General features: G+C 36.2%; 1 protein-coding gene across 3 annotated transcripts in view; it reads left to right on the top strand.

Moving 5' to 3' along the window:
• Positions 1–12,759, top strand: part of KNL1 (kinetochore scaffold 1) — a 30,106-nt gene extending 17,347 nt beyond the window's left edge. For all 3 annotated transcript variants that reach the window (XM_060760421.2, XM_067462844.1, XM_060760430.2), the window contains exons 12-26: positions 406–473; positions 897–995; positions 1,349–1,464; positions 3,515–3,605; positions 4,657–4,773; positions 5,678–5,765; positions 6,146–6,229; positions 7,105–7,144; positions 7,604–7,705; positions 8,199–8,299; positions 9,024–9,080; positions 9,849–9,958; positions 10,154–10,272; positions 11,617–11,739; positions 11,838–12,759. In XM_060760421.2, the coding sequence (XP_060616404.2) occupies positions 406–473; positions 897–995; positions 1,349–1,464; positions 3,515–3,605; positions 4,657–4,773; positions 5,678–5,765; positions 6,146–6,229; positions 7,105–7,144; positions 7,604–7,705; positions 8,199–8,299; positions 9,024–9,080; positions 9,849–9,958; positions 10,154–10,272; positions 11,617–11,739; positions 11,838–11,979 (1,457 nt within the window). In that variant the 3' untranslated portion in view covers positions 11,980–12,759. The remainder of the gene's footprint in view (positions 1–405; positions 474–896; positions 996–1,348; positions 1,465–3,514; positions 3,606–4,656; positions 4,774–5,677; positions 5,766–6,145; positions 6,230–7,104; positions 7,145–7,603; positions 7,706–8,198; positions 8,300–9,023; positions 9,081–9,848; positions 9,959–10,153; positions 10,273–11,616; positions 11,740–11,837) is intronic.
• The last annotated feature ends 3,125 nt before the right edge of the window (positions 12,760–15,884 follow it).

Here is a 15,884-nt window from a genome sequence, read left to right as displayed (position 1 = left end):
CCCTCCATGTGAGTTGCCCGGGAAATCAGTCTCATGAAGTATGGGCCTGTGTTTAGGGATTGTAGGATCCAAATTCCAAAACATCTGAGCGTCGTATGTTCTGCTCTCTCACAATATATTTTCTAAAGAAACTGAATTATTTTTTGTTCAGTAGCTTGGAGAACAACATTATCTACTGCTCATGTTCTTACAGAGTTCTATGATACTGATTGGGATGTAAGCATTTACCATTGTAAACATACTGAAGACATAACTTCATTTCTAAAAGAACCAGAAACTTTTAAAATCCCATCAGCCAAATGAGCCAGACCATCTGAAGTAGTTGTTTACATAACAGAGACATGCTGTCAAGTTTCTGTATGCACATGGAAAACTGCCTCTTATCAGATCTACTTTTCCTTCTAGTTCAGCGAAATAGTGAGATGGAAACTCCGCTTCTTGTGGATAGTATTTGTGAACAAAATTTGCAGGAGGTATGTTACCTTAAAGTCCCTTTAACCCCCCTCCCCTTTGTCCACCTAGATGTATATTGCTGCAGCTGTGAAACATCCTCATTAGCAGGTCCAATTAGTATTACTTCAGGCAGATGATATTTTTATTCACACAAACCTTCAGAAATAAGTTGTACCCTCACTGTAGATTTGGAACTTTGTTCCCACGCAGCACGGAACATCTTTTCTTGATAGTTTCCTAGAATCCAGAGCAGGTTTTCAGCATAAGGGATAATTGTTCCAAGTTGAGATTTCCTTTTTTCCTTTGGCTTCCTTATTATCATTTCAAACTGTAATGAGATGTAAATCCATGTTGTACTGAAACAAAATATAATTTATTGGGCTTTAAAAATACAAATACTTGAGGTCATTTTAATGAGTTATGTTTGGATGTCTTATTTTCAGAAATTACAGGAGGGTACCATAACAGTCCGTGAATTTTTCACACTCCTTGAAGTCCATGTTCTGATACAGAAACCACGGCAAAGTGTGCTCCCACCAAAAGTGAGTATATGAGCATAAGGATGTAAATATAATTACTTACATTAAATGTTGATTTGTAAAGCACCCCAAAAATTGTGTAGCACTTTCACTAAGTTAAATTTCTCCCCCCCCCCCCTTTTATCCAAAACTTAAAATGACTTGATGATTCATATCACATGAAGAAATGCATAAGTATTAACACTGGGATTTCTACCTTTTCATGTTCTGGCAACTCCGAAGAAGCTATTTAAACACAACTTGAAATTGTTTCAGCAACGATACACTTAACCTTGTGGTTCTTTTCTGCGCACATACTATCATCTCTGGATTCTTAAATACATAGAACCATATTGGATTTTTCTTCTTCTGTTTAGTATGAAGTCAACACAACTCCTAACCTGGAAGACGAGATTATAAATCAGTATGTATACCACCCCAAGTTGCTGTCTTATAATGAAGACTGTCAAGCCCTCTGCAAGACAATAGATGAGTACGTTGATTGCTATTTCTGTTCAAAGTGCATTTTGAGTAGTATTTAATAAATGCCAACACCCAATGGGCTTCTATTATGCTTTGTCTTCATCTGGTCTCTTTAATATGTGTTCCTGACAATATTTACTGGGAGCTTTACAAGCTTTCAAAATAAGAGATATTGATGTATTTTCTACCTCACAAAGGTTATGCTTAGAGAATCTAAATGAATCTGACCTTTCTCCTTTCCTCTGTTTTGCTCCCCTGTCTTCCAAAATGCATTAGACAAAGTGGTCTTGATTCATTACCAAGGTGTCTTTTATTATAATGTATGTAAAACTGTTGTATACCATCTATATTCAGTTTATTCCAGAGTGTGGAATAATTAAAACAGTAAAGCCTACAATAATACAGTACCATAACATAAACAATAAGAAGAAACCAGTAAATTCTATGCTTATCCATTATGTCTTTCTTCAGTAAACAAAGTGACTTTCAAGACACCTGACAACAAACCCTCCCAAATACAAAGAAATACCTGACACATAAATGCATTTCTTAAAAATAAATAAATAAATTGTTTTGAACCAATTGAAACACCTTCAGTGATACCCTAGCATAAATACCAAAATCGTGTCTGAATAAAAGATTGTTTGTTGACTTAAAGGTGAGGGAAACAAACTGACCTTCCTTGTCTGGGAGAAACTATTGCAGAAAACCCTGTCATGACTCCAAGAAATCCCGAGGGTAACTTAGTGATTTCTAGAAAAGGGTCTCCCTCAAAGATCTTATAAATGGCCAGGTTTCAAGAGAAGAACATTTTAAACTGGTGTTGTCGAAGGCTTTATAGCCAGAATCATTGGGCTGCTGTGAGTTTTCCGGGCTGTATGGCCATGTTCCAGAAGTATTCTCTCCTGATGTTTCTTCCACATCTATGGCAGGCATCCTCAGAGGTTTGGAGGTCTGTTGGAAACTAAGGAGGTGAGGTTATTTTCCCCACGTGGCTAGCCTGTGATTCACACAATTGGTATAACTCCTGCGCGCGCCTTGATTAGCACTGAATAATATTAAACTTATATAAGGCCTTATTGGTTAAAACAGACACTCTGAATTGTGGTCAGAAAATTAGCTGGCAGCTAATCTCTTTTCACAAATACACTGTATTCCCTTTATAATCCATTTCAGTGAACACTCCCTAGTTGTACCATTTTGAATCAGTTTAACCTTCCAAATGTTTTTCAGAGGCAGTCCTATGTTGTAGCACATTATAGTATTGAATCAATTAAAAATACCTTCAACAGTATCCTAGCATAAATACCAATTCTATCAAGAAAAATCTAGGTCATGTACTGTGGCCAATAGCAAAGTTTTAATCCCAGTCAGTATCAAAGATTTTTGGGAGCAGATCTTACTAAGACTGTCCTTAGCTTTCTGTAGTTAAATTCATATAAAACAGGTAATACATTCTGATAACTTAGAACAGCCTCAGTTGTGTTGATCAGCAGAATTTATTTCTGCCTGAAACTGTAGGTCTACTTGCCAACAGTTCTAAACACTTAAGAGAGAAGCACATTTTAGGCCCTTTCTATACTGCCATATAAATCCAGATTATCTGCTTTGAACTGGATTATATGGCAGTGTAGAAGAGGCCTTATTTTAGCTTTTTGTCCCACCAGTGTAGGAACTCAATGCAGGATTCATTTATTGTGTGTACAAGATTTGAAACTTATCTTCTTTGAATCCCTAGAACAGTGGTTCCCAGCCTTTGATCCTCCAGGTGTTTGGGACATCTTAACGAAATTCCTAGCAGCTGATAAAATGGCTGGGATTTTTGGGAGTTGAAGTTTAAAACATCTGGAGGACCAAAGGTTGGGAATCACTGCCCTAGAACATCACTTGAACTTTTGAATTGATCCATTTCAGTTACTCAACAGCTAGAAAAAAGAGATATAAACAATATGCTTAGATCTACTAATTTTAATATACATATCTTGCAATTGCATTGGGTTGAGGGAGCACATCTTCAAGTGTACAGTGATATTATTTTTGTATGTTTATTTATCTTTCAGATTAAAGGTAAATGCAAATGACCAGGATAAACTTCTAGTGAATGTGCATAAAAGTCTGTGGGAAGTAATGAGAACCTGTTCTGATGAGGAGGTATGGACAATTCATATATTTTGCCATAACTTCAGCTGTTGGGATATGTCAATGCCAGATCCAGTGGTCCAGTTCTTAGGTTGTTTTGTCTCTGTTTGTCCGGCTCTCTACTTCTCTTTGTCCATTAATGACCTACATCTAATTATTATTCTTTTTACAGTAGTCTGTTCTGTTGTATGGTGTTTTTCTTAAAAAGGAAGACAAGTGTGCTCACACCCCTGAACCCCTTTACATTAGTAAATTTGCTGGAATTCATAAAGGGGAAGCTGTCAGTTCTCTCTTAATTTCAGAGTTCTGTTTATGTCAGAAACACAAAATTTGTTACCCATTGCCTGATTGTATGTCAACAGGAGAATACATTCTGTATTGTTCACAGCAGAATAAATTCTTTATCAGGAGACTTTTGGAAATATGGCTATCCAGAAGCCAAATATGAAACAATAGGAAGTGATTGTATCAGTATAATATACTGTGAAAAGTGTCTATTTGTTGAGAGGAGGAGAAGGAGTCAACTCCTGCAATGAATTGAGATTTGCATGACACTGGGTATCCTATTGTCTGTATATGTGTTATATCCAAATACAAGGAATGCCAAAAAAATCTATTACAGACATATCTTAATATTAGTCTGTTTCTTGGGTACACAAAAGATAAGTATCCACCAGGTATCAACATAAAAATGTCAATTTTAAAGTGTTGTGTCAAGAGCCCTTTCTGACTGTTACTTAAAACTTGAAAAAGTGAGATTCTCCAGAAAATTGCATGTCTGCACACACGTTGCTCCTTGTTTTCAACATTATTTAGATCTTAATTGTGAATCACATTTGGGTATGATACATATTTAGACAAGTGCAGATTCTTTATCTCCGAACAAATTACACAAAACATTGATGTATATTGAATTATGAGGACCTAAGAAGAAAGAAACATAATTGAGGACCAATCCATTGTGAATTCCGCTTACTGCTATATTAAGTTATCAACATTTTTTTTTCTTTTCTGGCCGTAGCCATATACTCTTACTCTTTTACTGTCTTTCATTTTACCATAGCTGAAAGGCTTTGGAGCAGAACTGAACAAAATGAAATCTTGTTTTACGAAGAAGAGTAAAGTACTTGCTCACAAAGGAAAAGCAAAATTATATTCAAAGTTGGTGCAGAATGCAGAGGTAAACTGTTTATATTAATGGTTGTGAAGCAATCCTGGGCCAGTCCATATATAGATGTCTTGTTTATTTGCTTATCATGTGCCATTCTTGTTCCCATAATTTTAGCATATTTGGAGTTCAAAGTAATTTTCTTTATGTACCCAAGGCTTATCTGTTTCATTTCACAAGCACACACCATTAATCTATATAAATAAAAATGTAATGTGTGTTTGTGGGATTAACATAACTCAAAAACCACTGGACCAGTTGACACCAAATTTGGACACAATACACTTATCAGGCCAATGAGTGACCATTACTCATAAAAAACACTGAAAAACACAGCAGAAGAGACTTAAAAGGCAAAAAAAAAACCACACCCAAAAATACATTATAATGCATGTGTAAAACCACATATATACACAAACACACATATATACATATATAAACAAATATATACACACGCATATATACAGACTGGGCCACAGCAACGCGTGGCAAGGGACGGCTAGTGTATTATAAAAAGTCTGTTGAAACATGTTGAATAGCAATTCTTTCTTGTGTTGCTGGAGCATATCCCTATTCTTTCCTTATTATTCTACCTCTGCTACCAAATTTACTGTCAAAGAAGTAGCATTCAGGAACATGTCTACTTTGTTAACTGGGTATACCTTTATTTTGTTTTTTGACTACCAAATAAGACTAGTTCCAGCTAGACAGAGAGTGAGAAGAAAGGGGGAAAGAAGGCTTGCTGGGCACAAAAAGTCTTCGTTGCAAGAAACCTCTTAGCCAGAAGCATTGTTAACTGGAGTATACCTGTGTTATTAAGAAGCCTTACTGAACTGAAATTTAGCTGTATAGTATAATAATTTGCCAATGACATCAAAATAAATAAGTTTGAAATACTTTTTTCTCTCCATTTAAGCTCCAGTGGGAAAAGCTGCAGTCAAGATTAGCTAAAATAGATGAACTTCTGCAAGAAATGGATAGCTGCATCAATGCTCTGGAGACAGGTAGAGCTCAAATGTTTTCAGATAACTTGACTTTTCTGCTTTAACAAATTTCATTAACACGTGTTTTATCTTAAAGTGGTAGCTATGTTAATATATTGCGACAAAAGCAAAGTATTTTGTAATGTGATTAAAAATGACATTATTATATAAACTTTTGAATGTCTGAGCATTCTTCATCAGATGCTTAGTCCATATAATTTCATTGATTTTGTTTTACCTTAAAGTAGTAACCATATTAATGGATTGCAGTATGATAATGAGTAAGAGACCTTTTTTAAAAATGGAATCACAAGGTGGCACTACAGTGACATGATATTGCCTGAAACATTCTTACAGTTTTATTACTGATGTTCCTTTTGAAACATGGCTTTTATTTTCAGAAGCTGCTGCCTTGAAAGAGGCTGAGCTGGATGTCAATGATATCGTATCAGAATATGAGTCAAAAGTGAGGGACACTGAGAGAGGTAATGAGATGTATTTGAGGTGCCTCCTGTAGAAAAACTAATAAAAACACAATTGGTGGTGGCCATTGTATTTGCACAGAAGTGCTTTGTTACTAATACTGTTGGCATAAAATAACAATTGAAGAGTCAGCTGTATGCTAATCTGTTTTGGTCAATTCTATTTGACCAATTCTATTTTGACAACAGCTGACCTTTCCCCATGGTCTGTATTGTTTGCTGAGTTCTGCCATTTGTGCTATGCTAGAAATGTTGTAACTTCAGTATTATGTGTTCAGGGCTAACAACCAAACATTGTAACTATATACAGTGGCAGACCATGAGAAACATCCTCATCAACAAGCAAATTCTTAATACAATTGAGCTCTCACACAGACCTCAAATAGGGATTACCATATATGCATTAGATAGTATTCGTGTGCACTTTGTCATTGTCTGCATTACTCTGAAATTCTATAAAACACTCATGCTTGGAATAAACCAGATCTATCTCTACCAGTGCTGTGAGCAGGTTGGACTGAAAGCAGTGTTGGCATTTGGTAGATCCTTTGACCAAAGTTATTTGTTGGGTCATCTTGCTCAGTTTCAGGGCTCAGTCCAGTTCTGTGTTTTGCTTGGGAAATACAGTAGGCCTGATATTTCAGTCTTGCCCAACACTACAAGAATGCCATAAAATACCCTTATATGTCAGATTCATTCTGTTTTACAAGATTATTTCCATCTAGCAGTTTTACTGAGCACAATCTGTTCTGAAGGGAGAAATGTAAGGAAAAGTTGTTTGTTTGTTTTTTTAAACGAAACCTCTTAATCAGATAAAAGAAACAGGTATATTTCTAATCTGCTTCTAGACCCTTAATGTATGTTTTCCCCATTTTTAGAGCTGGAAGACCTCAGAATTCAAGAGGAGGCTCTTCAAAGGTAGTATATTGCATATTTCTTCAGAAAAGAATCAAAAACCTGGCTATTTATGCAGGCTTTTGATAATGACTAAGAGTATCAACCATCTTACTGGACAGGATTTTAAATGGGTCTAGAACTAGAATTTATAATGCTGTATACCCAATCATAGGAATTGGCTGGTTTTAAACTTGTGTGTGTGTGTGTGTGTGTGTGTGTAGAGGGCTCAACTAGACTTTTAAACTGTTTATTTATGTGTATACTATTATGCTATTTTGTTGTATTAAGTGATGTGTGATTATTTTTTGTATCATTTATTGTATTTGTTTATTTCCTGTAAGTCCCTTCGGGGAGAGGGGGTGGGATATAAATAAAGTTTATTATTATTAATATTATTAAGATTTTTGTCTTGTATGCAGAACTATTGAATTTACCACTGTTTGCAGTGTTTGCTTATGTTTTACATTTTCTTTCCTTCAGAGATCAATCAAATCTCAGAGATAAAAAACAACACCACGTTTCTGAAATTAGCCATCTCCAGGAATATGTAAAAAATTGTCAGGATATTACAGAAAAATACAAGTAAGCAAGCTCACTTCAAGGAAACCTTGTTGTAATTCTACCATACTTGCCAAAAATTAGTGATAATCTTGAATTTTTATTGTCAGCAATGTATGTTTACTGTAATGGTTTCCTAAATACACCTTCACATATGTGTGGCATAGTTTTTATAGAAATGGGTTTTTTGTCGTACATTTACATGGACATCTCAAGCATTAAAGGACCAATAGTAAAATTGACTCTCTCTGCATTGATCCATTAAATCCTTATATCAAAGCTGACCCTCATTTTCTGTATTTGTTCGGCTAATCCTAGGGAATAAAGATGGAAGAACTGCAAAATCTATATAACAAGCTAATGTTAAAATTCTCAGAATTCCAGTTTGATGTAATCTTCACATTAAAAAGAAGTGTGAGTTAGTGAAGAAGCTTGAGAGAAGGGAGTTGGCAACAGGAAGCCTATCTCTTTTGGTACCTTCTGATGAATTAATTTTGTTTATTTGTCCACCTTGTAGCTTTTCTGAGTGGGTGATGAAAGAATGGAACGATCATCAAGCAGTGTTCACTTTCCTTTATGATTCTATTGAGCTTTTTGTTGAGCTTGAGTGTCCTGTAGGTAAGTGGCAAACATACCAGGAAGTACATCTGGTGTAATACAAAAAGGTATTGATAAAATGGAATATTTTTGTTTTTTAAGAGTCTTCAGTTTTGAAAAGCTTATCCTGCCACAGAAAAGCTGAAGGCTGACTGCAAAACATTGGAATTGTAAACCCTAAAAGTCACAGTTGCCAGATGTAGCAGTTAAAGCAGATTATGTGGGGGGGGGGGGGATATCAGTGGAAGCAGTCACAGAACTTATATTAGCTCAACAATTATGTAAAAACTATGTGGCATCAGCACTGATTGAGGTTGCATTATGTCATTATTTTTATTGAGCAATAATGACCAATTTTACTGGGTGACATACATTTCAGTCTGAGCAACCTGGGGATATAGACAAGATCCTTGTAGTAAAGATTAAATTACTTGAATGCTTGATCCATATACTTAATTAATTAAAGCACCCAGAGGAGGTTTGTTCATGTGAACAATTACTTGTCTGAGGAAAGCATACCCCCATCCAGTCTTAAGATGGCCACTGTGAGGTCTTTGCTGATAAAATCAACTCTGGATTACATTGTGTATTTTCTGGTAGCCTCAAATTTGCCATTCTTCGGCAATATGCTTGACCATGTAGTGCAAGGCTTCCTTTGCCTTCTTTTGATTGAAACTGAAGTAGGATAGTCCAGCTACAGGTGAAAGCTAAAGTACTTTTCACACTGTATTTTCTCCCCTCACAGATGGTGCTGGTTACAACAACAAGATTGTTAGTGTGAACTTTGAATCGCTCTTAGATGGTAAGGCCTTTGAATGCTTTTTTCTAATACTTTCTGAAAGGAGATATACGTTGTCCAATTTCTCACCTGAAGTATATATGAAGAAATATTAAAAAGAAACTGGTATAAAGAGGCTTCGATTGTCTATGTTTTAATATTAAACATTCATATTTTTATTATACTGGGATTAAAATGCATCCCATCAATAGGAAAACTACCAACATGAAGCAAATAATATTTTAAAAAATAATATTCTAAAGAAATGTATTTAAGGTATCTGTGTGGCCTGATGTCCCTATGAAATCTGTTTATCAGTTAGAATTTGAACTGATAAATAATGGTATAACACTCCCAATTAATTTAAAATATTTCAATAAAAACTTTTCAGGTAGGCATTGAAATACAGTAGTTCTAAAAAACAAGATGCCTTTATACACATACGGTGGTCTTATGTGACAAAATTTGGAATGAGATGTATAATGAAATAAGTAAAACAAAACAGGACAGATGATAGAAATTCATGAAACTTTGTGGATAACAACTCTAAATAGTTACAGACATGTAGTTGGATCATGGTGCCAAGCCAGTGGCTAAATATTATTCTGGGATGAAAAGAAGTAAGATTGTACATATAAAAGGTATTTTCAGTCACATGACTACAACTGATATTTGGTACCAGCATTTCAACTATTTAAAACGGTTCATTATAGCTTAAAAGTGAATTTAACTTATATTGGAAATTATTTGAATGTAACCATTTTTCTGTTTGTTGCTTGATTGTTCTTGCAGATGACAGAGCTTTGCCTTCCTCGAAGCTCGTACATAGGCTCATTTTCCAGTTTATTAATAGTCAGAGTTCACGGCTAGAGAAATGCTCAACAGTGCATCATCTCTCTCAGGTAATTAACAAGAAAATGTGTGTGTGTGTGTGTGTGTGTTCTCTGCCACTTCAATTATATTCCAAAAATGTGTGATTCCTGTTTATCCTCCCATTTCCAAAGTCTGCCTTCAAAGTGGTTAGGATACGATTCTACACATCTTCCCTTTATAATATTACTATAATGTAATGATTAGTTACTCCAATTTTCCATCAGATTCTGCATGATGTTTCTGTTGTGGTGAGTCGTTGTCAACTTCTGGGAGAAGAGATAGAATTTCTGAATCGATGGGGTGGAAAGTTTTATCTGCTCAAAACAGAGGTGAATGACACAAAGTAAGTATTTCATCTAGTCCTATGTATTATAGACCTTGATAGGTAATATATGAAAAATGGCCATTTGTGAAAGTAGAGACTGGTAGTATGTGTTGTATCTGTTCAGTACAAAATGATGGCATGTTTCAGCTTTGTGGGTGTTTTAAAAAAATATTTGCTACTTCTCTCAGTGATAGTTATGGAACAAGAAATCACAGCAATGCTATATATGTGTGTGTGTGTGTGACAAGAAATCAAAGCTGAATTCAAATATTGCATCTTCAAAGCCAAAAATGAAACACAGAAAAATTAAAGAGCTTGACCAAAATTGTTTGCACCTAAATAAAAGTCAGGCAGAGATCTCTAAGAGAGATTTATATACAGTTACAAAAAGCCTCTTTCCACATTGGCCATCCATCTAATTTCTAGACAGTTGCACCTGAACAAATACTTTATATAAAGATCCTATTGCTGAGCATATTCATTATGAGAGCAATAGCCTTCCAGGAACCCGACCCCCCCCCCCCCCCCCAAATCACAGGACCCTTAGGGTTTTATTACATAAAAACTATCACCTAGAATTCTCTTTAGAAATAAATGTGGAACTGGTGACATTGCATCCTGGTCAGAATTATTGCTCCCTTTTAACAGCTTCTCCTGTATTCTGGACCAGTGAAGTTTTCAGAGATGCATATCATATGCTATTAATCAAGCCTATGTGTCACTAACAAAATCATGGGCTGGCACTCATGCCATGTTATTCCATGTATGGTCCCAGTCAACATACCAACTGGAGTTTTTAAAATAGATGCTCTATGTCATTAATGCTACTTGGGCATTCAACAGAATTGAGAAATATCTCCAAGTTACCAACTAAATCTTTGTGCAAGAGTGTTTTCCATCCTTAATATGATCTTAGTATTCTTTTTCACCTGTTCCTACTATGTCTAAAGCTTTAAGTTCATGGTTGTTCTTCTCCAGCCCATTTTGGAGTCTAGGTAGTAACACAGCTTTTTTTCCCTGGACCAGATGAAAGGGAGAAGTGTAGCTACTATGTATTATGTGCATGTCAGTGATGCTTCACTCAACATCCTTTTAAACTCATTCCTGCCTCCCCCACACTCCAAAAAAAGTCAGGCAGTTTTTTTCATCTGCACAAACAATAAGTCCTAAGTTTTGGAGGTCACTTTCTGGATGATGGGGGGGGACACCCTGAAAATGCTCCAACAAAACTGGTAGAAGCGGTGCACCATGGGTCTGAACAGGCAGAAAGTGGCACCTACACCTACCGCACTTGTCCACTCATAGATGGTTAATGAATTGCCTCACTAATAAATCCATCCGTGTATATTTTTTCATTTGCAGGGTAAAGTTCTTATTCTCCAGTTCTGTAGCTTGTTCGAGTTTTGAAGTTGAATTCTCTTTATCTGCCAACTATCCTGTATCACCAGTAGCATTCATCATCCAGAAATGCACAGGAAACCTTAGGTGAGTAAACTGAAAGACTTGTGAATGATAATTGCTAGTATAACTTTGTAGTTAAGTTTGAATAAAAGTACTCACCATCTCCTATTTTCTGTTTTCAGCCAAGGAGACATTTCTATGATTTTGTCTAACGTTCCAGTGGGAACTAACTACTTGAGAAGAATAGTCAAGGAGATTAGTCATAATCTGCTCCAGTGTTCTCCTTCAACAATCCAGAAACAGCAAAGAGTAGCTGTTCGATAGTACATTTTGCCTCTGGAACAATGAAAAAAATCTTATGTCACCTCTGAGCAGTACTGTCTCAATGGTCCAGTATTTAGGAAGCACTCATATTGAACTGTTCTGTAAAATCTAGCAAAAAGAGAATTTCATATCATTTATTTAAATGTTTCTCATCTTCAGCTGCTAACAGTGGCTACCTTTGTTTCTGGCGAATGTTCTTACATAATGTTGCCATTTTACATCTGATTTATACATCTTTCGGAGGTGAAATTCTGCAGTAAAGGGCTGTGTTCTAAGCTGCATCACTTTTACTATACATGTACAAATTAACAGTGCGTTGGACAAATTGAATAGGCCTTTCTGTGATGTTTCAAAGATACAAACTCTTGATTCTGAGATGGACCTAAGTTAGATCGCATTCAGGCTTCTGTTGGCTGGATTCAACCTCTGAGCAGAAAACTGTTGCAATCACTAGACTGCCCTGAGAATCGCGTTCAAACATTTATTCAGGCTTCTTGCCTTTGTAAAGTTTGGTTTACCATGGTTACATGACCAGAGTGTCTGTTTTCTGGTCTGTAGTTACTGGGAATTTTTGTATGTATAATATGTAAAATATATTATTTTAATTTTTTTAATTATGAATGTTGGTGTTTTTATAAAGTGTTGGTTTCCTTTATGGAAGAGGGGAAATGCATTAAACAGGTTTGAAAAAAACTGGAGCTAGCAGTTAATAATAGCTTCGCGTTCATACTGCCAAGTTGTATCAGAGTTCTCAAAAATAATTTGAAGGAAAAATCAAAACATATTTTTGAACTGGCTCTTTTGTTTCTGTAATGAAGACATTCTGCTTTTCTCTTGTAATATTGGCTGTTCTACACTGGAAAGGTAGAAATGGCCTACTGAATAATTTATGTTAGTAGGAGAACCATAGAAAATCCAGTCCTTTGGATTCAGCATTTTCAGTTTCATAGCTACACTTGCCCAGTAGAGGGCTGTTTTGATTCAGTAGTTCATGAAGACTTGGTTGAAATATCAAGTTATTTATTGGCTTTGCTGGCTACTTTGGGGGGGGGGGGGAGACCCAGAATGCAATTGTATGAGGATGTTCAAGGATAGATCTACCCTGAATGTGGCTATAAGCCAAGAGCAAAAAAAGTGCTAGTTATAACATGTGCAACTGTTAAGGCTTTTCCACATATTTTGATGTGTGCATACCACTATTTCACAAATATTTTCCTAGACTCTCACTGTTGGTTTTATTTATATCTATTATGAATGAATGCTTAAAACTCAATAGTTTGTACTCAAAATTTCAGCTTTTATTTACAACTGTCCTCCAAAAGAAATTATAATGTAGCTTCAAATCTTAAACAAGCATTTAAAATATTTAGCACTCCCTGTTGTTCTATCAGAAGTGAGCGATTTTACAGAATGATTTACCATAACTCTATTCTCTTGCCATACCACTAAGAAGGCAATTTTGTCAACAGAGCAACTGTCCCACTGTATTTTATGCCAATTCTTGGACTTGAACCATAGTCTCCGTAAACTTTATGAAACTTTATGAAGAAAAGTAGCTCAAAATGAAATGGTGGGTTCAGCCACTTTTTAATGTATATATATTGCTGTTGTTGTTGTTGTTCATTCGATCAGTCGTTTCTGACTCCGTGACCTCATGGACCAATTCACGCCAGAGCTCCCTGTCGGCCGTCACCACCCCCAGTTCCTTCAAGATCAATCCAGTCACTTCAAGGATCCCATCCATCCATCTTGCCCTTGGTCGGCCCCTCTTCCTTTTTCCTTCCATTTTCCCCAGCATCATTGTCTTCTCTAAACTTTCCTTTCTTCTCATGATGTGGCCAAAGTACTTCATCTTGGCCTCTAAAATCCTTCCTTCCAATAAGCAGTCGGGCTTTATTTCCTGAAGTATGGACTGGTTGGATCTTCTCGCGGCCCAAGGCCCTCTCAGAACTTTCCTCCAACACCACAGTTCAAAAGCATCTATTTTCCTTCACTCAGCCTTCCCTATCCAGCTCTCACATCCATAAGTGACTATGGGGAATACCATTGCTTTAACTATGCGGATCTTTGTTGCCGGTGTGATGTCTCTACTCTTCAATATTTTATCAAGATTGATCATTGCTCTCCTCCCAAGAAGTAAGCGTCTTCTGATTTCCTGGCTGCAATCTGCATTTGCAGTAATCTTTGCACATAGAAATACAAAGTCTGTCACTGCCTCTACGTTTTCTCCCTCTATTTCCCAGTTATCAATCATTTCAATAGTTTATTGAAAAAATGAAGAGAGTTGATTGCTGCTATATCACACCACCGAAGGACTCCACAAACCCTGCACTGGTTCAGTACTTTCGATACCATTAAGTATTGCCTGAAAGGATGGCAGATTATATAACAAGAACATAACAAATTATAACATGGACAGAAAATCCACACAAGCAATGATTAATGGTTTCCACTACGTTTTCTATTCTGTGTTCATAAAAGGAATCAAAGACAAGCCGCTTTAACCAGCATACCTTAGAATTGGTGGTTAACACTAATTCTTACCCAGGCTTTGCTGAGTTTATTTTGGCTGAAAATTTTAATCTACTGAAACAATTACTTGCTATCTGAATGGACAAATAAAATCTTGTGAATTTAAAATAATTGATGCTGTCAGCATTTTATAAGTTGTGGTGCCATGGTTTGGCCTCCTACACAGCAAGGAAAGACCTAAAACTAAAGATAGAAAAAAAAGTCAGCCACATTTAAATATACTGATTTCCTGCTCATGACCTAAATGTGAGAAATTGGACTCTTATGTCAACTCAGTTAAATATCAAGTATGATTGAAAGTTAATAGCAAACGTTTCTGCATCCTTCAGATACCCAGTCACGTCTTAAACCTATCTAGGAAGAGTTGCATAACATAAAGTGTAAAGTTATATAAATACCAAGGTCAGGATCATCCACTGCAAAGGTTTTCTGATTTCTATATATGTTTTGAAGCTGGATAGTGGAGATCAACTCATTTTGAATGTGCTACTAGAAGACACATGGATGACATGGATCATCCAAATGAGAAATAAATGGGTCTAGGGCAAATCAAGCCTGAATTCTCACTGGAAATTATGGTGATTAAACAGATTATTGCAGTGGAAACATGTTAAGAAGCAACACGACTCATTGGTAAAAAAAAAAGGGGGGGGGGCAATTAAGTGCAAGAGGCTAATTGCAATGGAGGGACATTTATAATAATAATAATAATAATAATAATAACAACAACAACAACAACTTTATTTATACCCTGCCACCATCTCTCCAAGGGGACGCAGGGTGGCTTACATATGGCCAAACCCACAATACAATACATCAAAATACAATAGAACACAGCAATAAATAAAATAAAAATAAAATACGAAGCATTATAAATACTACATCATCAATATAAAATTGTAACATTTAAGATGGAGAGATAAATCTCAGTGGGCAGGGCCAATTCCAAAGGATTAAAAAATTAAAAACACTAGGTGAGAGAGCAATAGTGTGTGTCTGGACAGGGGATCTGGGGATAAGTGAAATTTAATTGCACTACTAGGAGATATAAAATGCTTGTGAGGGCATTTGCAGGACTTGGTCTGCTTCTGGGCCTAGGTGTATATCAACAACACTAATTGCTAATTAATATCTACTCATGTATTTCATTAATAATTAATACAATGTAAATAACAATAATGCATCTATAAATAAAAGTCCTTTCTAGGAGTGCATCTACACCAGGCATGGGCATGGGGACGAGGAGCAGGGCCTTCTCGGTGGTGGCCCCTCACCTGTGGAACTCACTCCCGGGAGAAATTGGGGCATCAACATCCCTCCTCCCCTTCAGGAGGAAAGTAAAGACGTGGTTGTGGGACCAGGCCTTCGGGCAA

This window comes from Anolis sagrei, chromosome 1, assembly GCF_037176765.1.
Source record: "Anolis sagrei isolate rAnoSag1 chromosome 1, rAnoSag1.mat, whole genome shotgun sequence".
Classification (NCBI taxonomy): domain Eukaryota; kingdom Metazoa; phylum Chordata; class Lepidosauria; order Squamata; family Dactyloidae; genus Anolis; species Anolis sagrei.
This window is presented reverse-complemented; position numbering and strand designations above follow the sequence as displayed.